This window comes from Pezoporus wallicus, unplaced genomic scaffold (genome assembly GCF_028554395.1).
Source record: "Pezoporus wallicus isolate ANWC-B61680 ecotype Strahan unplaced genomic scaffold, APGP_CSIRO_Pwel_v1 contig_1438, whole genome shotgun sequence".
NCBI lineage: Eukaryota > Metazoa > Chordata > Aves > Psittaciformes > Psittacidae > Pezoporus > Pezoporus wallicus.
This window is the reverse complement of record NW_026638681.1, coordinates 1,268,470-1,293,989: the sequence shown is the minus strand read 5'-3', so window position 1 is coordinate 1,293,989 and position 25,520 is coordinate 1,268,470. Positions and strand designations below refer to the sequence as shown.

Genomic DNA, 25,520 nt, shown 5'->3' with positions numbered 1-25,520 from the left:
ACTTTAGGTCTACAAGGAAAGAAAGGGAGATTTACAACCACAGGGTAATTAGGTGTTTCTTAAACATTTTTTCCATTGTGTTTATAGATTAGTGTGGGCTTCCCCTTCTGCCCTCATCCCCTTTCTTCTTTTTAGCAACCAGGAGAAAACAGACCAAACATGAAAAAAAGAAACATTTTTATGAAGAAGTAAAATGTTACTGCAAACCTACAGAAATGTGCAGGGCAACTCAGAAACATTCAGGGTACACCTACAATTATCTGCTGGTGCTCTCTGAGATGCGTGGTGCAACCCCCAGTAAGGAGTCCGGGTGCAGACAGGCAGTGTACCCCAGCCTTAGAAACTGAGGTCTCCTTGGTCTAAACATAGCCCTGGTTTATTAAAAAAAAATACAAACAAAAAAAACCAAACAACTTTCTTTTTTGTTTGACTGGTTTCATACCAGCACAGTCATAGAATCACAGAATGTTTTGGATTGGAAGGGACCTTAAAGATCATCTAGTTCCAACCCCCCTGCCATGGGCCTGGATACCTTCCACTAGACCAGGTTGGTCAAAGCCCCGTCCAACTTGGCCTTGAACACCGTGAGGGATGGGGCAGCCACAGCTCATGTTGAGCTTCTCATCAGCCAACACCCCAAGTCCTTCTCAGAGTGCTGTTCTCAATCCATTCTCCACCCAACCTTTAGCTGTGCCTGAGCATATGCAGTGTCCCTGACCCACATGCAGGACCTCACACTTTGCCTTGTTGAACTTCATGAGGTTGTCATTGGCCCACCTCTCAAGCATGTCCAGGTCCCTCTGGATGGCATTCTTTCCCTCCAGCGTATCAACCGAACCACACAGCTTGGTGTCATCAGCAAACTTGCTGAGAATGCACTGAATCCCACTGTCCATGTCGCCGACAAAGGTGTTTGAACAGCACCAGCCCCAATACCCTGAGGAACGCCACTCATTGCTGGTTTTCACCCAGACATCAACGCTATGACTGCAAGTGTGAGTGCAACCATCCAGCCAATTCCTTATTCACCAAATGATCCATCTGTCAAATCCATGCTTCTCCAGTTTAGAGACAAGATTGTTAGGTACGACAGTCAAACACTTTCCAGGAGTCCAGGTAGTCTGAACTGTATACATCGTGTTGCAGTACACATATTAGATTTGATCTCAGCACAAGTAGACAATTTTGATGCTGGTCAGAACAGAAATATTACTACTGATGCAATATGTGCAGTTTGCTTAGCCAATTCCACCTTCCTTTTGTGTGTGAAGAAAAGTAGTGACCCATGCAATATATCAGAGTTTTTAACATCATTTGGTAGCTGGCTGGTTCCTGCTTGGATCATGTTTTCTTCCTCAGCTGACAAGATGCGATGCCCTGAAAAATCAAGTGTCTGTTCTTTACACAAAGATAAAATATAATCAATTGGAAAAACCTAAGACATTGCACATGCTAAGCCTTATTCATAATGATTTGGCTGTGTAGTTCAGAAATGAACCAAAACCCTCCAGAGTAAGAGGAAAGTGAAAACATTGCAGGGGAGACAGGTTATCAGCTGAGAACAGGCAAGGAATGCAGTAAGTGAAAAATTACTTCTGCCTTGCTGTGAGATGTGGACCTCGGTAATGATGTTGATGCTGTGCCGTAAGGATTGATGGTAAGGCAAATTCAGGGAGTGCTAAAGAGTGGTGTACTATGAACTTACCAAACAACTCAAATGCCAATTACACCTGACTCTTCAGCATAACTTGCCATTGATACAAAATGAAATGGAAGCCCTAGAGGGCTCCAACCAGGAATCCATTACTAAACACCTATAAATCACTTGTCCTATAGGAAACAAGGACTTGTATTTGAGCTGCTGTCTTAATGAACCATACATCACTATTCTTTCCAGGGCACAACAGCAAATGAGCAGTTGTGTCTTCAAGCAAGAAAAGAAAAATGAAATCGGCAAGGGAAAGGGAAGAGTAACTAGCAGGAGATCTAAAATGAAAACCCACAAACTGTCTATGGTCTTAAGCACATCACTCATTCATGAGAACTTCTAGTGTGATAGAAAACTAAATGCAATTTTAACATGTGTAAAAGCGTGTTTGTATGGAAAAAATATTGAATAAGGAGTATGATTTGACAGACCCTCCCTGCCAGGTAGCTCTAGTGAATCCTATTTGGAAGCACAGAGGTGGGCTAGTGGATCTCTGAAGGTCCTTTCCCAGACTGTGATTGTGAGCTGCTAATTAGAAATGGGATTTGACAGCCCAGCACTGAAAGAGAGAGGGGAAACAGAAAAGCTATTTTGACCAGGGGTGTGATAGAGCAGGGGACAAGAGGGTAGGTGAGAAGGTCTGAGACAGAATGGCCATGTCTCCAGCTCCTTGAGCTGAGCTGCTCCATGAGTGATGTGGGGTCCCTGCTCCTGGTGCTGTGCCTAGGCTGGTCAGTGCTGCCCAGTGGGTGGCATTGCGGAGCCAGCCTGCAGCAGCACCCAGCTCTCCAGCGGTCCGCATCTCTATCTGGGCTGAAAGTCTTCTTGGCGATGCATGGTAAGAGCATAGAGGAAAACTGCCCTCCTTCCCGCAGAGAAGAGTTACCCTGGGCTATCAGAGACATGTGTAAAGTGGTGGAGCAGAAGCCATAGGAAGAGAAGTCTAGCTACACAAGGGGAAGCAAACACCTAATAGCTGCGTTGCAGTCTCAGAGCCGCACTAGCAGATCATAAAGCTTAGTACCCTGCTGAAAGACTGCAAGCTGGGCTCCTTCTCCCTCAGTCCCATGTGAAGCCAGGTTATTTTGGCCTCTGCCTTTATGCATGGGAAGTTATGCTACCCTAACTTTACTCCGGCTCTACCTGGAAATTACTGGCAGCTTAATGTAAAGAATTTTAGACAGGGTACATTGCTGGTGGTGGTTCTCCTGGTAACACAGCAGCATGCACCCATTCTGGCCTGTTGGCTGTTTGGCTTCCAGCCAAGACTGATATGGCAAATAGCATCTGTATCATACATGGACTTTTTGAATACAGCACGTGGTCTCTCGTGTTCATTGCAAAAGGCACTGTGAGGAAGTACTGGAGCAGGGAGCTACACTGAGGGTTACAGTGTAAAGCAAAGACAGAAGGATCTGCCACTTCTTACTGGAGTTTCACTGACATTTTGTTTCCTGGTTCACATTTATCCACTTTTCTGCCCTTGTCTTAGCATGGAATAATTTCTTTTGTAAACAAAACAAAGAGCAGAAGATTCAAACTATGCCATTCACTTGAGTGAAGGCAAGTGACACCTTCAGGCTGTGTGTGAAGGCAGTCATAGAATCGTAGAATGTTTTGGGTTGGAAGGGACCTTAGAGATCATCTAGTTCCAACTCACCTGCCATGGGCAGAGACACCTTCCACTCGACCAGGTTGCTCAGTCCCTTCAGGAAAGACAGCTTGATAGGTCTCTTGTCTGCTTCTTCTGCTGTCATATGGAATCAAGGGAAGACTGGTGAACAAGGATTGCACATTATTCAAAATAAAGATACCTGTCTACAAAATAGAAGAGGCTAATCAAGGTCTCTCCTTGGCTTTCCTCCTGCTACATGGGAAGGAGGAGCTGGGTGTCTCACTATGTTCTTCATGTCACTATCATGCAGGATTTTACATTGTCCCTTTTAGGAGGCAGGTGTGAAACACCTACACCTATTGCAACTGTTTGGCATTAAATTTGTGCAGGAATAAACAGAACACTATTGCATAGAGGAGGAGAGGAACTAAATTAATTCCTAAGCAAGGGGGTAAAATTACTGCAAGGAAACGAAGAACCCTGGGACCTGACTTTTGCAAAACTGTCATGCTGCAAAAGTATCCCTGTTCACTGATGCCTTCAGTGAAAAAAAGGCTGAAAAATGCTGTGTGTAATCACCTAGCTTGAAAGACATTTTAGAAACAGAATGAGATAGTGCTTATGTTTTTTCCATACTCCAGTTTTACTCACTCCTACATAATTAATACTCAGCTGCCAATGTTGCCTCTTCTTGTGCAAGATGCATTTTTCAAATTAGATCAAAACATGGAAGTTTTTGTAAGATTATAGCAAAGATGTCTTGCTCATTCAGAAGGTGCCAGCATCAGAATTAAAATGGTGTGACATGTGAGTGCTTTTGGTACCAGTTCTACCCACACCTACCATTTGTGATTATTTCTCGGAAATTCTAGTGCTTATTTATCAAAGAGGATCAGCAGGAACAACAACTCATACCTGAGGAGATAAAAAAGGACAGGGCTGGGAGGAGGTGACTCTTCTGTGCATTCTGTATTACATTTCAGCACTGAAAGTTATATAGGGTGGCGATACATTTTTTAGCAGAAAACCTGACCAGTTGTGTTACTTGTTTTATCCTCTGTCTCACAAGGAAAATACAGTCTATTCCAACAGTTTATATATATATGAGTTACAAACAGTTTTATGTAAAGATGATAGAAACATGTTTGAAACAGAACTATGAACATGATTCAATGCTTAACTGATTTCCTAAATGAATGAGAAAGGAAACAGGTTGCTGCAAGCTGCTGCTCTCACTTCCTTGTGAGAGAGGACATAGTCGCTGTCCCAGAAAGACGGGGACTGTTGTGTGCACTGATCTTGGGCAGTCATGGGTAACTGGGTGGAGAATGAAGGACTGTCCATCTTCGTCGTTGTAAGTACAATTTTTATTGTGAGTTGTGTCTAGTAAAAAGTTCTACAGAAAGCTGCAGTAAGCAGTTCTCACTGTGCCAGTGAACGATGCATCCGACTATGCTGAAACTAGGGCACCAGGTGCAGTGAAATGCTTGAAGGGAATAATTTTTAAGCAGCTCTGTCTGGTATCTCAGTTGCTGTAGGCTTTATTGTCAGCTGACAGCTGACTGTATGTTAACTTTCATTAGCCTTGTTAGAAATATTTACGTGTCTGGGATTTTTGGATGCAACAGTGACTTAAGAAAAACAAATAACATTGCATCTTACTTAACTATGTGTGCTTCAACAGAGAAAGCAATTACAGCAACCACCCTTTCTTGCACTTTTATAAACAAAAGTGGGTGTAACTGAAAGTGCAGTGTCTTGATGGTATAAAATTTGTATTAGAGTTGGATTTCAAAATTTAGCAGAGATTCAGGAATCCTTCATTAAGACAACTGGTATTTGAATTGAGTTTGTATCCAGCTTTCATAGAGCAGCTGTGAAAGCAGGTTAAATTAATTCTGAGTAAGATCTGAAAGTACTGAAAATCCCAACCACGTTTAAAAGCGATGAAGAGGAAAGAAGGGCAGTCCTCCTTGGAGAAAACTTAGAAGTTAAGTATTTTTTTTCATGTCACATGTGATACAAGAGCTATAGAAATACAATTTTACAAGTGTATGTATATATATAAAAATATGTAAAAGTTCAAATAACGAATTTGTTTTTAGAGACTCAAAGCTGTAACAAGGTCAGTTTATAGGTAAAGAAACTAACAAAGTCCCTGAGAAAGTAATCGGCTAACAGGATATTTCCCTGGAAGCCTTACCGAAGTGTTCTGCATTGTCCTCTCCAGCTTTACTGTACACTGACTAGGTACAGGGTTGTCCAGCGCTTGATGGGAACAGGACAACCATAGTTACTATTCATGTAACTCAATAAAACAAAAACACATCAGCCTTAATCCCAGCCTATGCAGCCTCTCCTGGGTTTAGCTAGAGAGCACAGATGGCTGTGAACTCTGCAACTCAACCCAAGCTGCCACAGGGTCTCACAGCTTTTTTCAGAGGATTCATGGTCCATATGGGTTAACACCAAGAAGGACTGTGAGAGACCATTAAGCATCATGCCAAAAATCTTGGTCTGCCAGGAATGCTGTCAGGCTACTGTACATGGCAGTGGCACACTCTCACTTTAAATACATATCCTAAGCATTTAATCCTGACATGAGGTTGGTTGGTTGTTTTGTTTTGCTTTGTTTTGTTTTGTTTTTCTTTTTAATAAGGATCTGGGGATTTCCTATATGCTGCCTTACCCTGAAGGAAATCCCTTCATTTCCCTGTATTTATTCCACAAGAGTAAGACATTTTCCAGATCTAAACTAATCCCAAGGTTTTTTACAGTGTCAGATGGGCCAAATAGCTACCAAAACATATGAGTTAGAAGGGATAAGGGACTGTAATGTCACAGTTTCTGGCATCCTTAACTTACAACCAGAGACTTATTTTTCTCTCAGTTCTCAGACTTTCTCTTCTCTGATTTCATTTGCCATCTACTAAATCTGATTAGACTGAGAGTGCACGATGCAGGTTGGTTTCACTATGGCATGTGAAATCAGTCAACCAGAATCAGGATGGCATATGCCCAGATTCACTATGATCTGTTGAGACAGATGGGCTTGTAGCTGCTTTAGATGGCCTTGAGAAGGGCTAATAACTTTACTTTCCCTAAAGAAACCTGCACTGTAGGATGTGAAAGTGAGAGAATAGTGCAGTACAGCAACGAAGAAGCTCAGTTTTGGATAGTCTAAACACTGCCCAAGTGCCTGGGTTGAATATTTCCTGCTGGCTGATTTCAGACCTTCAGAGTGCCCTATTCAGTTAGGCCCTACATGTAGTTTGGGCCATCTATATTTAGAACTCAAGTTCCTTTTCTTTGGCACAGCTCCTAAGTCTTCTTCTTACATTAGCCTTACATAGGTGAATATGTCTGAGGACCTGCCATTTGGAAGAGGCCCTAAGCTTTAATGGTGTTTGGAGATTCAACTAGACTCACAGACGTAGCTAAACACCTGTAATATAATGGTCCTTATATAACCATGTCTAAACCCCTCTGGCTAGGCTAAAGTTTAAGCTACCCATTGCTGTATTTTTGTTTATTGCCACTCCAGTACCTCTGAATGCACATATCAGAGCCAATTTCCACCAGAAAAAAATTCTATTGCCCTTGCAGAATCCTATATACCCTGCAGGTACACTTCTCTGTGCAAACAGGAGCACAATAAGCTAATTGGCTATTAGCTGAACTATGTAAATTCAGACATACGATCCCTAACAAGAAACTGTAAAGCTTTTTGTTCATTTCTCTTTCAGCTTGTATGGCTGGGGTTAAATGTCTTCCTCTTTTGGTGGTACTATCTTGCATATGATATCCCACCAAAATTCTTCTACACCAGAGTGCTCCTTAGTGTAAGTATAAAACATATATTATCTTGGCATAGACAGAACACATAGCATTTTTCCGTAGCGTTATTTGATTGAAATAGGATAAAGTGGCTGGAGCAGCAGGTTCATGTAAGAGTTAAAAGTCACATTCAAGCAGACAAATGAATGCGGATGTCCAGTGCTTCTGAGCAGAAAGCTAGTATGAAAACAGAGAGATCCCATTCTAAAGATATTTTCAGGTAACTATCATGCTCCTGGTAATTAAAGTCATTGTGAATTGTGGCTGTTTTATTAAACAAAATATGAATAAAATATTGCCACTGAACTGTTGTGCACTCATTTTCCCCTGTGATTATTTTTCACAGCATGAATAGTTTGCAAAGCTTTTAGTTCTGAAAAGCAGTCATCATTCACGTATTCATCAAACATGTATATAGTAGTAAAGTAGTGAAGTGATCCTGAACCCTGGGCCGTTCAATATAATCCAACTGGCTAATGCAATATTATGTGTCCTACTGCAAACTTGATTCCAAAGATACTATAGGTCATAACCAATTGACAGAGAAAATTAATTTATTCACATATTTTAGAAGCCTGATCACAGACATGAAAATCAGTCTAAGGTTCAAATTGCAGAACATAGCACCGTGTAAAAGGTTTGCAAAGCCACAGTTTAATTCTGCAAAGCATGAAATCACATTTTGTATAGGGCTTAAGGTCTATGGATCAAACTCTGTCCTTTGCAATCATGGTGCCTTTGAAGTCTCAGAGACCTGTGCTTGAATAACTAGAGCTCAGTGTAACCCCAGTTCAGTAACTGAGATTTGAAACCTGAAAGTGTCCCAGTCAATGCAAGACCAAACATTATCTTTTGCTCTCCTTCATTGTGTTTGGATTGTTATCGTCACTTTCAACAGTCTTTGTTCAAAAGTCTGAAATCATTCAGGATAAGAAGAGCAACATTAAGGGAACATATTCCTAAAACATGAGGCAACATATTTCCCTCCACTTCCTTTACTGACAACAGAGAACATAAAACCGCTTCCCTCATAAACTGTCCTGCCTACTGTTACACCCCAGCCAACTGAAACTGCAGCAGTGAGACTTTCTTTACAGCCCTGGGACAGAACACTCTACTAATAGCTTAGACTAGCACCTGTGATTAGCCATTGACTGTCAGACGGGACAGGGAGCTTTTTGTGCAACCATATTATTTCAAAATTGGAAACAGAAGGTGTCTGTCTGGAGGAATGTGTTGTACCTCCATACGTGTCTCTAACTTGGCTAGAGTGTGACTACTGTGGAATGTGAACATTATTAATCAACTCTAGATCTCACACTCATGGAAAGTTGTGTAACTTTTATATGACAGATATAACACATAAATGAATTCTGTCCCTATCTATGTCCTGGACAATGTCTTAGGTAATGCATTTAGTAACAGCATCTCTCCAATTACAGCATGCTTTGGCTCTGGCAAGGGCCCCTGCAGCCTGTCTGAATTTCAATTGCATGCTGATTCTGTTGCCAGTATGTCGAAACTTGCTGTCCTTCCTCAGAGGATCAAGTGCGGTAAGATGAAGAAACAATTTCAAAATCTATGAAAAATAATAACCCACGCAGCCTTGCAAAGAAACCAGGGAAATTCATCCAAGTTCCCCAAATATACTATACTTTGGGCATGTCCTCTTTTAAGAAGCAGATAAGCCTGGAGTTTTGCTATGAGCAAGACTGAGATCTATATGCCAGTGCGGTATCTAGAGCTCTGTTGAGAGGTTTAGCTTTGGATTAGCCTCCTTTGAGTCTTCCCTTTTCTCTTGCCTTCTGGACATCATGCTGCCCTGGATGCAAAGTGCCTTGGTAGTGCTTACGTACATTTGCCGTATTTGTCACTCATGCAACACGCATTTATAAGGGAGATATTAGCCCATGTCTTCTGTCTTTGCATGTTCAGTTCTGAAAGTAAATGTAGTCTTTCACAGATTTTATTTCAGCTGGTTCATAAATTACGTTCTTTCTTGTCTGAGTTGCATTTCCGTCTCAGGATGAAACAGTTTGCAGGCCTTTTGAACATTTCTAGGTCCCAGATGCAAATGTTATACACAGTACTGAGGAACCACCATTAAGGGAAGGACAGCTGATTCTAAGTGACAGCTGGAGAGACTTCCTATGGTAGTATTTCTGTGTGCAGCAGAAATAATGCACACAATGCATGTCACGGTGCAACAAAAAAAAACAATATTCTCCTTAAGCTCATGAACTGTCTCTCCAAATATGTAATGATTCCTCCTTTCTTTCTAGCCTCCATAATATACACATGGTCAACAAAACCAGTTTGCAGAGGTTGGTTTTAATTTGTAAATCTAGTATAAATTCTTTCATGCAAATAAGAAAGGCCTGCCGGGGCTGAAAAGCAGAGCAAAAGGGGAAGCAATAAAGTAGATGCAGTGTTCAAGAGTCCTTCATAGGGGAATAGAATGGCATACAAAGTAATAATAGCCAGAGACAGCCCATGCCATACCTCCATCCAGTACATATATCTGGACAATCATTCTGGCTGAATAAATGAGAAGTGTCTGCCACATAATGCTCCTAAATTACATTTAGGAGTAAAGCCAGTGCCCTGGACTTTTCCAGGCATAACAACTCAAAACATAAAGTTGGAACTATGCAGACCAGGCTTTCAGTCTTCCCTTCCGATTCTGAAATGCTACAAAAGCAGTCATACCCCCCATGTATGTAGAAGGAAAACGAGTAGTAAAAAAAACAGTGGGGTTACAGCTAATCTTCCCTGCCCTGAGAAAGATCAGTTAGTATCTGCCAAAATCCAGAGCTGACTCCCCAGGATGCAGAACAATGAGCATAAATTTAGTAAAAGATATTGTTGATATTAGATGAATGCAACTTGAAGATATTGATGAGATTTTGATCATATTAGTCCTTCAGGAGGTCTGAAATAGATTCCAGTGGGGTTGAGCTGAAAGCAGGCTGGGCAGAGGTATTCTGAGGTCAAAGCAATGGAATAGCTCAAGGCACTTCTGAAGGCATTACTGGAAGATAAAAACTGGTTCCAAGGGTGCACTGTGGTAGTCACTCAGGCTACACCCAGTTTGCAAGTGAGAACCATGCAGGGAGCTACAGCTCCATTTTGGCTTCCTGCCTGCAGCCAGCAATGCTGCTGACAGTGGTAGACTATGAGGAAGCACTCTGAGGATGAACAAGAAGAGGAGGGAAGAACATAAAATAGGACTGTTAGAATGTTGGTGTTTAACTTCAGCTGCTTTCTCCAATAAAGCTATACCCCAGGAAGGAGGTAATTTTATATCTTAAGCAAAACACACAGGACCCAGTGTGCCAATGGTAGTGCCAGGACTGAGGTGCGGGGGTACAACCGCTTATGCCAGTTCTGGTGTTGTCTCTAATTAACTACGTAATTGTACAAAAGTAAAATTCTACACAAGTAAAATCTGTGAGGATCTCTTAAGAAAAATCCTGATCTTAAAATGTCAAATAACTTACTGAAAGGATAGTGACCTTTCCAACAGCAATGTCATTGGGGTTATGGAGAGGGGAGAACTGTTCAAATCCGCTGCTCAATAGGAATGTGCTGTAAACTCTTACCCTTTACATCCTGCTACCTAGCAATTATACACTACAAAATTATTTATTATTAATTGAAAGAACAGCTGTGTTGTCTTTGCATGCCTTTTATTGCTGTATTCATTACTGCTGTTAATGATCTTCACTTCTGAATCTAGCTGTATCATTTTGCCATTGCTTTGCCTTCTGCTTCTTGAACAGAAAGATCAAGTGGTTTTTGCAAGGCAGTCAAACAGAGTTGGCATTTCCTCACTGTGCTACAGTTTGTTCTATAATCTTTTTAATTGTGTCCCAAGATACGTGATACAGAGAAGGCCAAACTTCTCCTGGCTGTTGTTATAGTCTACTGAAGTCATTGCAGTAGGCTCAGAGTGTTAAAGGTTGCCCTTTAATCAATGTCCCAGTTGGAAAATAAAACAAGGAGAGAACTGTTTCCTGCTCATCTATTCATCTGTAAAGTTAATACTCATGGGATCTTTAGAAATGGACTGGTATGGAAGAGTAAGACTACTGCTGGTATATCTCCACTAAGAACAAATCAGAACTGAAATTGTTTGTGTGTTTCATCATCCCATCTGCTGTCTTACTCGTGGATGGCTGGGATGATTAGTTCTATCCTATCAGCTGGGAATGTACGTTACCTTACCCTGCCATCTATAATGTTGATATCACGTGGGAGAATATTTTGTTCTCTCTAAATTTGTTGTGTGAAATATCTACATGGTTCTTGTGAGGAAATGTCTGTGTAGTGTGCATAGTGTTTTCTTCCCTTTGCCAGTCAGGAAAAGCAATATAAATATACAACACAGGATAATCATGCTTCCTACTGTGTGAAGACAGAAAGTTTTACGGGAACTTAAAGTTATAGGAAAACTCCCACTGACTGCAGCACAATTCAGATGGGGCCTGTTAGGAACCTGTCATTATTCTTAATGAAAATATAATTCTGATTTTCTTAAGAACCAAATTCTTCAGTTTGTATCAGCAGAGATTTTTATTTCCTGTTTCTCTTTGGGTTACTCCAGAAACAAGTTGTAAGTCAATGCCCAACAAGTACACCCCAAATTTTGGGGAAGGAATCGTTTCATATTAACTGACCATAAGTGGCTAGCACATGAGGGGTGGGAGCTCCCTGAGACAGTTATATCCAGACTTTACAGTCCATTTCTACAGGGTGAACCACAGCAAGATCCTGATGCTAGGTGGCAACCTGAGACTCTACTAAAGCAGTCACCCTGCCATGGCAGACTGTCATCCCTCTTTCTATTTATAACATGTGATTCAACAGAGATAAGATACATACTTTTGTCATACTGGATGTTTTTTTCTCATTATCAAATATTTCGTTTCAATGGGCCATGTTAAAACATTATCTATTATTCCTGTATTCTGGAGTAGGGAGGAAAATATTTTTGTCTGTATTTAAAAATCTGAAATTTTTATTAGTAATGCCACCAGTTATCGTGCTCAGCACCTCTTGTTTTGTCCCTTCATTTAAATAAGTATGCATAGACATCAGAAATAGTCTTCAAATACTTTTTTCTTCAAACCAAAAGTGCTGCTCTACCCGTGTCAGAAGACAGCTGGACAGGAATCTCACCTTTCACAAAATGGTGGCCTGGATGATCGCCCTTCATACTGGTTGGTACTCAAATGTTTCTTTGTTTATTGCTTTCTTGTGCATTTTACACAGAATCCATATGGGATTTAAGTTCTTAAAGATAAGGACAGAGACCTTATTTCATTAACCTAAAAGAGTCAGCATGGGCCAAGGCTTAAATCAGTTTCCAAAAATTAGACCTCATAGCAGCCTTTCCGTATCTGAAGGGGGGCTATAGGGATGCTGGGGAGGGACTCTTCATTAGGGACTGTAGTGACAGGACAAGGGGTAATGGGTTAAAACTTAAACAGGGGAAGTTTAGACTGGATATAAGGAAGAAGTTCTTTACTGTGAGGGTGGTGAGGCACTGGAATGGGTTGCCCAGGGAAGCTGTGAATGCTCCATCCCTGGCAGTGTTCAAGGCCAGGTTGGACAGAGCCTTGGGTGACATAATTTAGTGCGAGGTGTCCCTGCCCATGGCAGGGGGGTTGGAACTAGATGATCTTAAGGTCCTTTCCAACCCTAACTGTGCTATGACTCTATGATTCTGTGGTACTATTCTGCAACTGGCAGAAAGCGAAAGAGAAGAAATAATACTTTCCTTCTGAACCCCCAGCACCATTTATGACACTGGTTAACAAAGGGTGTTTAACAATGCCTTGAAAAATAGATACCCTGGCTTTAATTCTTGTTTAGATTTATTTGTTAGTTGGCAAGTGTGATACAAATAAAAGGATGAAATTGTATGAAAGAAAAGGACATAGAAAGCTTGGGCAGGCCATGGAAATGTTTTCATATTTTATCTCTCATTTCCAAAACTAAGGGTTTTCTATGTTTTCTTTCATCAAGTTTGTCTCTTTTCAATGCAAGTACCTTACAATCATATACCCTAGAACAGTCTTAATATCAATAGATTACCTGAGGTGAGCAGGCTCCCTTTCTGAGCTGTGGGCTTAATCTCACCACCACTTCAAGGAAAAGGAGCAGGGTGGGGGAGTTAACATAAGGCCACAGAGGGGGTCTGTAGCAGAGACAGGTTGTTTGGGGCTGTTATATCTGAGCTCAGCAGACCCTGTTTTGAAGGTTAGTAAGTATCTGGTGATACTAAAGGGGAAACATTTCAAAAGGCTTTGTATGGCTTACCCCTGCAGTAACGTGGAGTAGAAGAAGTGTGAAACACCTCAGCTGTCCTAGGTTTATGGACACATCAGCTCAGCAAGAACACTTAGTTATTAGTTAGTATTTATAAGCAATGCAGCAGAAAAAAGCAGCCCTAGCAAATGTGACACACCAAAGAGATCCAGATTAACTTCCTGGCTCTTCCACAGAAATCCTGGATGATCCTGACAAATAATTTAAGCCATCCCATGCTTCAGTTTCCTGTGTATTAGGGTACTACTACTTGAACTGTTGGAAGCCTTTGTTGAACACAGACATACTGGAAACTTCCTTTTACTTCTTTCCTTCCCCCACCCAAAACCATGTAAACTTCAGATAGTAAAGCTTCAATAATAAAACACATCAGGAATGTAAGAACTTGTGACAAAGAGGTGAGAGTGGCACAGGCCTTAAGCTGTCATTGACAGATGTTACAGTTTCAGATGTTACCCAAAACCACTGAGTATTTGTGCTTCACGCTGATTTTTTCTTTCCTGTTACTCCCAGCAATTCACACCATCGCACACTTATTCAATGTAGAGTGGAGTGTGCAAGCACGTGTTGAGGAGAAACAAACCCTGGCAGCTGCACTTTCTAGCCTTGGTGATGGCCCAAATGAAAGCTATATCAACTTTTATAGAAAAACTATTGGGGTAAGTGACTTCAGGCTGTGAAGAGTCATTATTACATTTGTTTAGATAATCATATAAGATTATTTGAGCAGAGAGACTGTTTCTGGTGTGCGCAACCTGGGTTTGGGCCATATTGTAGCAAAACTTCGTATATTTAATTTTTCTTATCTGTTAGTAATATTGTTGCTGAATTTTGGTAGTCCTTCAAACTTTTTCACCTGGGGACTTCGAAGTGTTTTTAAAACATTACGTAAAAACGAATGGCCTGTAAAGCAGTCTTCTGACTAAAGTAGACATGGCACACAGAAATATACACAGAAATCAAGGCAAAAGTTTTGAACTTGGGCTGCTTCTGGTTTAAAAACAAAACAAATTAAAACAAGATAAGGAACTTCCCCATTCCTCAGAAGCACTGAGCATCCAATCACTGTGTCAGTTACGAGCCCCACAGGTGCACGATGCCACTGGAAAGGACAGCTTCCATTCAGCTGTCTAAAGCTGGAGGTAGGACTCCAGCTCTTAACAACAGACCTGTGCAAATGCGTTCACCTTTCCCAAGCCTGTATTGTTGAGCAGTGGCATATTAAGAGACAATATTCGGCCTGTGAATCAGTGGAAGACCCTTTCTCTCTACTTCCACTTTAGTAAAGGTAAATCTACAGTACAACAAAAATGCAGTAGGATTTTGGCATTGTTAGCTTGCAAATTCTCAAAGGATGATGACTTAAAGACTTACAACAATGTAAAGGATTTGGCGAGTGAGACCGACTGATAATTCAGCTGGCTCTGCTTGGATGCAACTGCTTCCTTACACCACTGTGTGCAATTATTTCACAGAATCCTGTGGGGGGTCTATATGTGGCTTTCACATACTTGGCTGGTCTCACTGGAGTCATAATCACGCTGGCTCTCATACTAATCATCACGTCATCCACCAAAACTATCCGAAGATCATATTTTGAAGTATTTTGGTACACCCACCATCTCTTTGTCATCTTCTTCATTGGTCTTGTTATCCATGGTGCTGGGTGAGTATTCACACTTATCACAAATTACATAATAACTACTTTATCTGAATGTAAAGCCCTCTGCACACATAAATACGGGGACTTGAGTCACTAAGCAGCAGTTATTTTTGATTGTAATGATGGTCCAATACAGGCTTTGAGAGCCAACAGGCTCTCACTGATACGTGCAACAAGCTATAGAGATGCATTAGGCATTATAAGACTTTGGCATACTTAAGCTCATTGATACTCAACTTCTTATGAGATTTTAATTGGTAAGCTCTTTTCCAAGGTGCCTGTTTCTAATTATTAATTTATCTTTCTTTGCTAAAAGGAATTGCATCACACACATGCATTAAGGGGACCTCTACGATAGAGTCTTGGATTTTGTTTGGTAAATGAAAACTGTAAGAACACAGATTTATCTTTCAGACTTGGATGAACTTTTAATATCAGCAGCGTTTTAGAATAGATTTTTAGCTGTTGCAGCTTGAATATAGGCAACTATAAGTTTCTGTAACTTTCAAATGCTGAACATCTTTTTCCACTTCTAGCCTTTCCACTTCCATGCCTTCTTCTGAAATAGCTGAAAAGTCCAATGAAACAATTTTAGCTCTATCAAACACAGTTTGAGCACTTAGAAAAATTAATTTTAGTTCCACTTTATAAAACAGAACTGTGCATAAAAAAGAGGCTAAAGTATCCAAGCCACATTTCATAGTTCATAATTACACTATATTGACCATTTAAAAGAAATTTTAGGTTCACTAGAAAGTGTGCTTTAAAAATGCCCAGCAAAAATGACTTTCAAAACCACTTCCTCTCAGTCCAGTAGTGCCAGAAAAGACAGAAATGAAAGTGCAACGGGAAGAGCAAAAATAGAAGGCAGATGAGAATTGCCACCAGCATATTAGTCCATTCCAACTTCCAAAACAAGAAGGACTGAGCAAAACCTGTTGAAAGAGGAAAAGGTTTCATGTTTTCTGCAGCAAACATTGTATATTTTATATATATAGCAAATATTGACGAAATGTCCAAACTTGCCAGTAGTTACTACACAATGCTATCAGACCTTTCTAGAGGTCAGTGAGGAGCATTTATTTCATAAAAGTTGATTTTCTGTTTACTTGGATATTCAGTATCTTTTCAGCATTTTAATTGCACTGTATTGAAAAGACAAGCATTTGGCCAGAAATGAGGTTGTCAGAGAAGTTCAGTGATCCTTTGGAAGGAGACAAATGCAGGAATATTATTATCTGTGTGATCTGTAGAGGGAAGGCTGTTTTCTAGCTGTGAACTCAGTGGCCTCGCTTATTTGGCCTTAAAGTCAAGAATGACATTCTGAGTTTAGAGAAAGTGCTAGTTCACTAAAAATTATTGGGCAGGCCTTTTACGCTCAAGGAAGGCATCTTAGGTGTGCAAAGATGAATGCTATGGAGTAAGTATGATCTAACAGTCTCAAAGTAGCATGTTAGAGAGAGAGGTATATAGATGTCAGTTGGAGACAGAAGGCTGTGTGTCATACCCGTGTGTGTATGCATACATATATGTATATACAGAAAGCTGAATCAAAGATAATAGAATTGTTATAAGCTGTTATAGCATTTTGTAGCACTGATTGGTTTTGTGCATGAACTATGTGTTAAAGGCAAGTGTCCCAAACTTCCTGTCACAGTGAATGTAAAGAGGGGAGAAGAGATGCAGACCACCCTGCCTTGGAAGCTAAAGTAAAACTTTAAGCTGAAAAAGAAGTAATTTTAAGGCTATACCAGTGAAAGCTTAATTACAGTACTGGAACACCATCTACACTGAGTAATAATGGAAAACAAGACTTTTGTTTCTGTTGTACAGGGTACTGACATTGTCAGAACTTGAATGGAGCATAGGGTGAGGCAAAAACCCTCAGGCTCATTCTCCATTAAGCAATGGAGAGAGCAGTGGCAGGAAGTGGACTCCTTCTCTTCCCTTAATTCATACCAGATAGCAGCTCAGCTGAACCCGTTGTCATTAGTGGGGAAGTTAGCTGCAACTCGTGATGCTCCTGGGGCAGTGTCGTGCCTTCCCTTTATTTTTCAGGCAGGATGTTAATCAATCCTTTAATGAGGAAGAAGTTCATTAGTAATATTTATGAGCAGTGCAATCTTTTAACTTTCAAGATTGGGCACACACTTTTCAATAATCCCTGGAGAAATCTGTCACTTAGAGCTACGCATACATATGACTTGGATACCATGTTTTTTTTGAAACATCAGAAACAGTCTAGTTCACAGAAACTAGAGTTAGAAAAGCAGAAAGAGAAGTTACAGGTCATGGGAAGAAGATACCAACAGCATTGTATTGGTCGTTTCTAAGGAAAATCAGCAGATGTCAATCTGAATTTCTCTACTATGAACCTCATCCTACTAATTGCCATCACTCTGGGGCCTCTCACATGCTCCTGAGGTTGGCAGAACTCCAGACAGGGGCAGGAAATAGTGAACAAGATCAGAATATATTTTTCCCCCCTCAAAATGAAAACTTTCAGCACTAGCTCTGCCACTAGAAATACAGCTGGTCTGGAGCGCTCAGTCTTCTCTATCATAAACCAAACAGTAACAGAAAACCCTAAGTAAGTAAGAATATAGAGGCCAGATCGTCAGATGACACAAGCTGGTATAGCTGGCATAGCTGCTTTACATCAGAAACATCTGTGTTCATCATTCACACCAACTGAACTGCTATCTTCAGAGGGAGAGGAAGGGTGTCGTGGTTTACGCCAGCCATAACTCAGAACCACGCAGCTGCTCTCACTCCCCTCTCCCCTTCCTCCCTCCGGCTCCTGAAGGGATGGGGAGGAGAATCAAAAGAATATAACTCCCATAGGTTGAGATAAGAACAGTCCAGTAACTAAGGTATAACACAAACCACTGCTGCTGCCACCAGTAATAATAATGATAAGGGAAATAACAAGGGAAGAGAATACAACCGCTCACCACCCACTGACCTATAGCCAGCCCAACCGAGCAGTGATCTAGCCCTTCTGAGTAACTGCCCCCAGTTTATATAGTGGGCATGACATGCTGTGGTATGGAATACCTCTTTGGCTACTTTGGGTCAGGTGTCCTGTCTCTGCTTCCTCCCGGCTTCCCCTCCTCCCTGGTAGAGCATGAGACTCACAAAGTCCTTGGTCAGACCAAACATTACTGAGCAGCAACTAAAAACATCGGTGTTACCAGCGTTGTTCTCAGGCTGAAATTAAAAAACACAGCACTGTACCAGCTACTAAAAAAGGAGGAAAATGACTGCTACTGCTGAACCCAGGACAAAAGGTCAAAAGAAAGGGCTCTCCAAATTTCTAAGAGAACAAACAGAAATAATTTCTGTACTGGTCACAAGGAAATTGTTTACTTTGCCCATTCCAAGTTTTGGTTTTATTGAAGAAAAAAGTAGGATAACTCTGAAAAGAATGAAGTTTTCCTACTGTGACCACATCCTGGAAAGGGTTATGGATATATCTCTCAGTTCCTCACCTAATGTTGTAGTCAGTATTTTCCCCCACAAACTTTCCTCCCCATTTTTATCACCTTAATAGTAATTTTGTGGGTTGATTAGAGCAGTAAAGCTGTATCAAAGCTGTAGCACTGCAGAAGTCCACAACTCCACTTAAATTGGGTAGATAAGTAAATTGAGTAAATAAGTAGAACAGTAAGGGACAGATGCCTTCATTTTCATTTAATTGCCTTAATGATTGTTATCTTTTTCCCAGGCGTATTGTACGGGGGCAGACAGCTGAGAGTCTGGCTGAACATAATCCAGAGCTTTGCTACAAGAACTTCACTGACTGGGGGAAGAAGGGGTCTTGCCCAATCCCCCAGTTTTCAGGGAATCCTCCTATGGTAAGAGCAGTTGTCTTGACTGTAAACCCAATCTAAAATGTTTAAAGTTTTCTCTTTTTGTTAAATAACTTAAGCACCTGCTGTAGAAAAGCAGCTGTATGACCCCATGTGCTCTTCAGTTGCAGAAAGTGCTCTTTCATTACATAAAGCCATAGATTTCAACACAATGGATTATATGCAGAAATAGACTACTGACAGACAAACCACTTCCAGTGTGCCATAAAATGAGCAAAATTAACAGGCTAAGCAAAAAAGCAAATTGTATCTGAGAACTGTTTACCCAAAACGTCTTTTGTGGTTTGTGGGGATTTCTAGAAAGTGCTATAATCCAGATAATAAATAGTATCACATTATTATGGACTAATGATCATTAACAGAAAAGTAATGCCTCTGGAAATCTGACACTGAAACTTCAGCTTTCATTGACTAACCAGGCTGGTTGCTCTTTCATATTTCAGACTGATCTGTTAATAGAAACCACATCTTTTTCTGCAGCAGTACAGCCCTGAGTCAATAATACATTCAGAGCTTAACTTCACGTTTTGCTTAAGTTACCTTAATTTTCAGACAGAGGCAAAATCACTCTGGAAAATACCTTGCTCTAACTGTAGTAGCAACTGAAAAGCTAGTTGTGACTCTCAACAGAGAAATAAATTACCTCTCTGACCAGAAGTAATTTTGAAGGTGTCATATCCCTTAAGTGTTCCCTACTCTGGTTAATAAAGAACCTAGATTACTTGAATTTCACATCTGCTCATAGCATTTCCAGGACTCAGTTTAATCTAAGTTGCCATCCTCCTCATCTGACTTTATTCTGCTTACAGACATGGAAGTGGGTAGTAGGTCCCATGTTTTTGTACCTGTGTGAGAGACTGGTGCGGTTTTGGAGGTCACAGCAGAAGGTTGTTATCACAAAGGTATGTGTTGACATTACATTGAACAATGGGCAAAACATTATAAACTTTTCCAAATGGTACAGCAAAGTCAGCAGTTTCTACTCAACAGTGTTAGCAGGGAAAGGAGCGTTCTGGCTGCTATCATGATGCTAACCTCTAACATCTAAATGTAGCCTGCCACTGAAAGTTTCCAGTGGTACTATCTACCCAGTTCCCTCTCTTATAGCCCTGTGTTTATGCCCCTGTATATCCATTACCACTGTGCTATGTGCCACTGTGTAAGGTTCATCTGGAATTAGCTGTGCAAATATAGATCTGGTGATGTGTTAAAAGATGTGCCAGTCTGATCTGTCCCTTTTGGAGTAACTACAACCATAGTCTGAAAAAATACTTCATCCAAAAATTCAGCATGCTCTGTAGTCTTTCATCTGGCTGTTAGGTGCTGCTCCTCACTCCCAGTTCTGTTGGGAACAAAGTTTCACCTGCTATCCTTGATCTCATAGCAGAGGACAAAGTTAGTGGTGGAGGATCCAGTGAATAGTGACAACAGCCTTTTCTTTTTCCCTGCTTTGCCCTTTTTCCTCTTAACTGTAGGTGGTCATTCACCCCTTCAAGACGATTGAGCTCCAGATGATGAAGAAGGGCTTCAAGATGGAGGTCGGGCAGTACATCTTTGTCAAATGTCCAGCGGTGTCTAAACTGGAATGGCATCCATTCACATTAACCTCTGCTCCAGAAGAAGATTACTTCAGCATTCACGTCCGTATTGTAGGAGACTGGACAGAGGGCTTGTTCAATGCCTGTGGGTGTGATAAGCAAGAATTCCAGGAGGCATGGAAATTACCCAAGTATGTACAAAGAGTCTCCATGGTAAACTCAACCAAAAGCTATGACAGTTTAAATTTTGCTCAACCAGTTTGGTGGTACCCATGATACAATCCTTAACTACTTCCATCACATACATGGGCCTTAAATGTCTCTTTGCAGTTTCTTCCTATCAACCCCACCTCTTCTTTTGCTAACATTTGGGTTGAAGTATTCAGACCAAATGTGCATCGTAGCAGACAAAACAATTTGTTATTTTAAATGCTGTTAATAAATATTCAGTACTAATTTACTACATGTACTTTCAATTTCAGGATAGCTGTGGATGGCCCCTTTGGAACAGCGAGTGAGGACGTATTCAGTTATGAAACTGTTATGCTTGTTGGAGCTGGAATAGGGGTCACCCCTTTTGCATCTGTACTCAAGTCAGTTTGGTACAAATACTGCCATGATGCGACCAACCTAAAACTCAAGAAGGTATATGTCCTCTTTCCCAGAACCCATGTAAATCGTTCAGGGACCATCAGCCCAAAATAAAACAGGCCCAGCAATGGTGATCTGGCTCCAGACATGTCTGAGTCCTACAAGAGGAACCCAATTACCTCACAAGACTAGAAGGCAGGGAAGCAGGGGGGTCAAAAGCAAAAACAATGAAAGAAGAAATAGCCTATGAGCAAAATTACACAAGCAAATCCTGACTGTACCCCTTGGGATTTCCACTTGCAGTGGAGATACTATTCAACCTGTGTGGGAAACAGAATGTCCAAGACATTAATACTGCCTGTGCAAATATTGCATTACTTCCCTAATCACAGAAAGAGCAACTTTACGTTAGTAGAAGAGCACTGCTACTATCCTCCGCTTCCCTCCTGCCCCTGGAAACTCCCTGTGTAAAAGTGTGGGGTCACACTTTGCAGTTATGGTCATATTCAGAGAACAGAACTGGTTTTGTTACCTACTTTGATTTACCTTGCCTGTCAGCAGACAGGGTGATAGAGTCTACCTCTAAATCATTTATTTATGTCCTAACAAACTGTTTTACAAGGATGTAAGTGGGGAAACATTATGAACTAAAAATGTAACCTGCTGGTGGAAAAGAAATAAGATATTTCCTTGTTCTTGCAGTCACTTAATCTGCTTCACAACCCTCCCAATGTCAAACCTCCTGAATAGTTTTGATTCCAGCCTTCATCTCCATCGACTGAAGTGGTCAGAGCAACTTGGTACAAGATCTCTACAATCCTCATTCTGTCAGTGACATAAAACCAGAAACCATAAATGCCTGTGTCCCCTGACAGCTCACTCTTGTCTCTTCCAGATTTATTTTTACTGGCTTTGCAGGGACACTCATGCCTTTGAATGGTTTGCTGACCTCTTGCAATCTCTGGAGGCTCAAATGCAGGAGAGGAATAACGCAGACTTTCTCAGCTATAACATCTACCTGACAGGCTGGGATGAATCTCAGGTAACTACATGGTGGAAAGTATTGCTTCCATATGCGCTGCGGTTGATGTTAGCAAGTCTGTTATGTTTTGATAAATGTTCAAATGGTTTATGTCCTTGGCCTCCATCTGGTCATAGAGGTTTTAAATGCAGACAGGTATTGTCCACCAGAAGTTACATGGGATCAGCTAATCCTGTCTCATTTACTTTGGCTGTGCACTCTGGGAAGCAGTCTTTCCTCACGGCAGCAACCTCAGCTGACCGTATCTCTTTAGACAGCTAATACTGCTTAAAACAGTTAATGGTATTTGGGACAGGAGAAGCTAATGGCACAAAGTTTGAGTGATGACAGCATATTCGTTTCAGGATTTTCCTGAGATGTCTATGTCATCCCATGCATGTATGTTGCTGGGTCACTGGGGGGTACAAAGTAACAGCTCTTCCATGAGCCACTTGAAAATGTGTGATTGAGTCAGGAAAGGTGCTCAGTCTGTTGCTTTTAGTAATGTTTTATTTTACCTACATCTCACCATTGCAAAATTCACCATGTGCCTAAAGTGCTGTAGCTCAGCTAGGCACACATGGAGGGGCAGGAGCAAGGTAGGAAGTTAATCACACATGCAGTGGAAAAAAATAGGAAGGAGAAAAGTCCCACTATTTTTGCTTGGGGAGAAAGTTACCTGTAACTTTTTCTCATGTAAAAGTGATGCAGAATTCCTCAAGTCCTGAAGTTATGCTCTTAACCACATTTTCTCTTCCTGGCTTAGCTTAGCTTAGCTAAGTAAAGGTGCAAGTTACACAGGGAGAGCGGACAAAACCTCCTCATATGGATCAATCCTTTCAGAGATCAAGCTGGCAGAACTTCATTAAGGTCAAGGGGTCTGTATAATTGTACTTGAAGGGAAAGTTTTGTTTTAAATTACAGCTTTATCTTACAGTTCTTAGACTAAATCAGTTCACTGCAAAAGAAATATCATTAATTGCTGCACTCAATGCTTCATAGCTTTAACTCTTGAGATCACCTGGTCTGGGGAAAAGGAGGAGGTAGACACTGATAGTCAGGATTTTACCAATGTTAGCTTTCCTTTCTAAACACCATATTCTTGTTTTGGAAATAATTCAGTGTGTATTATTATTTTTTTTAACAGGACATAATGCTGCCATCTCTAACTCTGTCTTTACACTGCCCCTTGTGTTTCGTTTCCCACAGGCCACTCACTTCGTAATGCATCATGAAGAAGAGAAAGATGTGATTACAGGCCTTAAACAGAAAACCTTGTATGGAAGACCTAACTGGGAAAATGAGTTCAAAACTATTGCGGGGCAGCATCCTGGGTAAATTTGTATAAATTCAGAGTGTTTATGGACTTCCTCTAAATGCCATAATAGCACAATCTTATTCCTTTGGCTGACAAAGTTTGAGGAGCACTTTTTTTCTAACTATCTCTAGGTATTTTATACAATCTAAAGTCTAGACCAAATCATTTTACCTACAGGTTTTAAAAAATCATCCCTTTTTGGTGAGGTGCTTCATGGAGTGTTCAATTAGTAGTGAAGTTTAAGAAAAAACATACCCTATCATTCCAGCTGAAGTAGATAGGAATATCACGTGATGTCTAAATACCTCCAAAAATACTTCCTACCTCAAGAAACAAAACCTGAATATGGATGACCTTTAGCTGAGCACCCAAATTTATTACTGAAAAAAAAAACAAAACCTCAGAACAGTTCCTTTCACGAATTTGTGCTGTAAGCTATTGAAGCTTTGTTTCCTTGATTCCACTGACATCAACTAACCTGTCTTTACTGAGTTGTGCTGAGCTGAAATTTAGACTACCATTTGTTTTAGAAGCAGCACTAAGTGCCTTTCAAGTTTTAAGGGGTTATAAGTTTTAAGGAACAGATATCCAGTTCAACTTTAGTTCCTATAACTGAGAAAAGAACCTTGCACCTACAGAATGGAAAACTGATTCACATGAGGAACATCCAGCTGCCCCATACCTAGTTCTTGACCATATTTTCATTTTCTTAACAGCTCCAGAATAGGTGTTTTCCTGTGTGGACCTGAGGGCCTAGCTGACACACTCAACAAAGAGAGTATCAGCAACTCAGAAGCTGACCCAAGAGGAGTACACTTCATTTTTAACAAGGAAAATTTCTAACTGCCAAGCGTATGGGAGGCATTCAGTACAGCAGCTAAAGACTGGATATCTTTTTCTATTTGGAGTCTGGGAAGGACAGCCCAGCTTCTAATGTCAGCTACACTAATGCAGATCTGTTTGCTTCTTGGAAAATACTTTGGTGCTGTGGTAGAGTAAAAGAGTTAAGTTTTATCTTAGGCAAGTTTGCACTACCTTCTGCATGCTTGCAACTTAGTATAAATCTATTTCCTTTGTTTGTATGAGGGGATTTCCACTCGATTAACTGCCTTTATCCTCATATTATTCATAATGACTGCTGAAGCGTCTAGAAAGCCATATGCATTTGGGACCCAATTCAAACCGATAAAGCTTAATGCTATTAATCAATAAAACATTCTAGCCTAATGCTTACTATTAGGAGACAGCTTATCCTGGGTGCAGCCAGGCCCTGGAATGAGGGGTGTTCAGGAACAGTGACTGGGAAAGATTATTCCTTACAAGAGGAAATCTCCTTTGCACACCAGCATCTTTCAGGCTTCCAAATGCATGCCTATATGTCTGTCTGAGAGAGAACACAGGCAGCTGAAAAGCAGCCATTCCTCTTTAGGAAAGTGGAGCACCAGAAAGAAACCACCTGGATTTCTGAGTGCCACCCCCACCCCAGCTGCTTGGGGATTGATGAGGCTGGATTCAAACCAAGTCCCACACCTGGCATCTGAGCCATTGCTCGGCTCCTTTGAACACTCTCAGTTTCACATCTTCAAATTCATGGTGCAATGATCCAAAGAAGAAGGGCTTTGTGTTTTAAATACTGCAATTTCTGGTCTTTGAGGCTGAAAAATCTTGTTGCTAAATGATTTAATGGGTATTTTCTGAAGCATTCTATTGTTTAGCTGTTCCTCTTTGATGGTGAAACAGGTTTGAGAAAGCAATGATCACATGGGCAGTAGCTGGAATAGCTATGAATAAAGTTTCTGATGTGTACAAGACACCCATACACAGCACAGTACTCCTGTATGTACATTACAGGTAGCAGGTTCTTAAAGAAAAAGGAACTGAAACTTTTAATGCCAGCAGCAAAGGAGAAAAAAAAAAATGAAGGGGGAGGGAGGAGGAGGCACTAAAACCTGCATCATAGAAATAAGTGAAAAAAACAAATGCAAAAAGCCTTGGTAAAAGACACACTTTAGTATAGCCTGTCT

The 25,520-nt window shown here is 40.8% G+C and overlaps 1 protein-coding gene across 5 annotated transcripts; it reads left to right on the top strand.

Moving 5' to 3' along the window:
- Positions 1-4,452: 4,452 nt before the first annotated feature.
- LOC130600481 (cytochrome b-245 heavy chain) lies at positions 4,453-25,195 on the top strand. 5 transcript variants are annotated; one of them, XM_057411839.1, is made up of 13 exons: positions 4,453-4,677; positions 7,070-7,165; positions 8,603-8,713; positions 12,298-12,382; positions 14,007-14,152; positions 14,969-15,159; positions 18,884-19,013; positions 19,838-19,930; positions 20,504-20,757; positions 21,049-21,211; positions 22,053-22,199; positions 23,388-23,512; positions 24,213-25,195. In XM_057411839.1, the coding sequence occupies exons 1-13, from the start codon at positions 4,633-4,635 to the stop codon at positions 24,337-24,339; spliced, it is 1,713 nt and encodes a 570-aa protein (XP_057267822.1). In that variant the 5' UTR covers positions 4,453-4,632; the 3' UTR covers positions 24,340-25,195. The 5 variants fall into 5 exon arrangements, with proteins under 5 accessions (XP_057267822.1, XP_057267823.1, XP_057267824.1 ...); XM_057411840.1 differs by lacking the exon at positions 8,603-8,713; XM_057411841.1 differs by lacking the exons at positions 12,298-12,382; positions 14,007-14,152 and having other exon boundaries at positions 4,454-4,677.
- The last annotated feature ends 325 nt before the right edge of the window (positions 25,196-25,520 follow it).

Coding starts and splice junctions, on each gene's coding strand:
- LOC130600481 (XM_057411839.1), top strand. CDS start 4,633: ATGGGTAACTGGGTGGAGAATGAAGGACTGTCCATCTTCGTCGTT. Junction 14,153..14,968: donor TTTATAGAAAAACTATTGGG/GTAAGTGACTTC, acceptor ATTATTTCACAG/AATCCTGTGGGGGGTCTATA. Junction 21,212..22,052: donor CCAACCTAAAACTCAAGAAG/GTATATGTCCTC, acceptor TGTCTCTTCCAG/ATTTATTTTTACTGGCTTTG.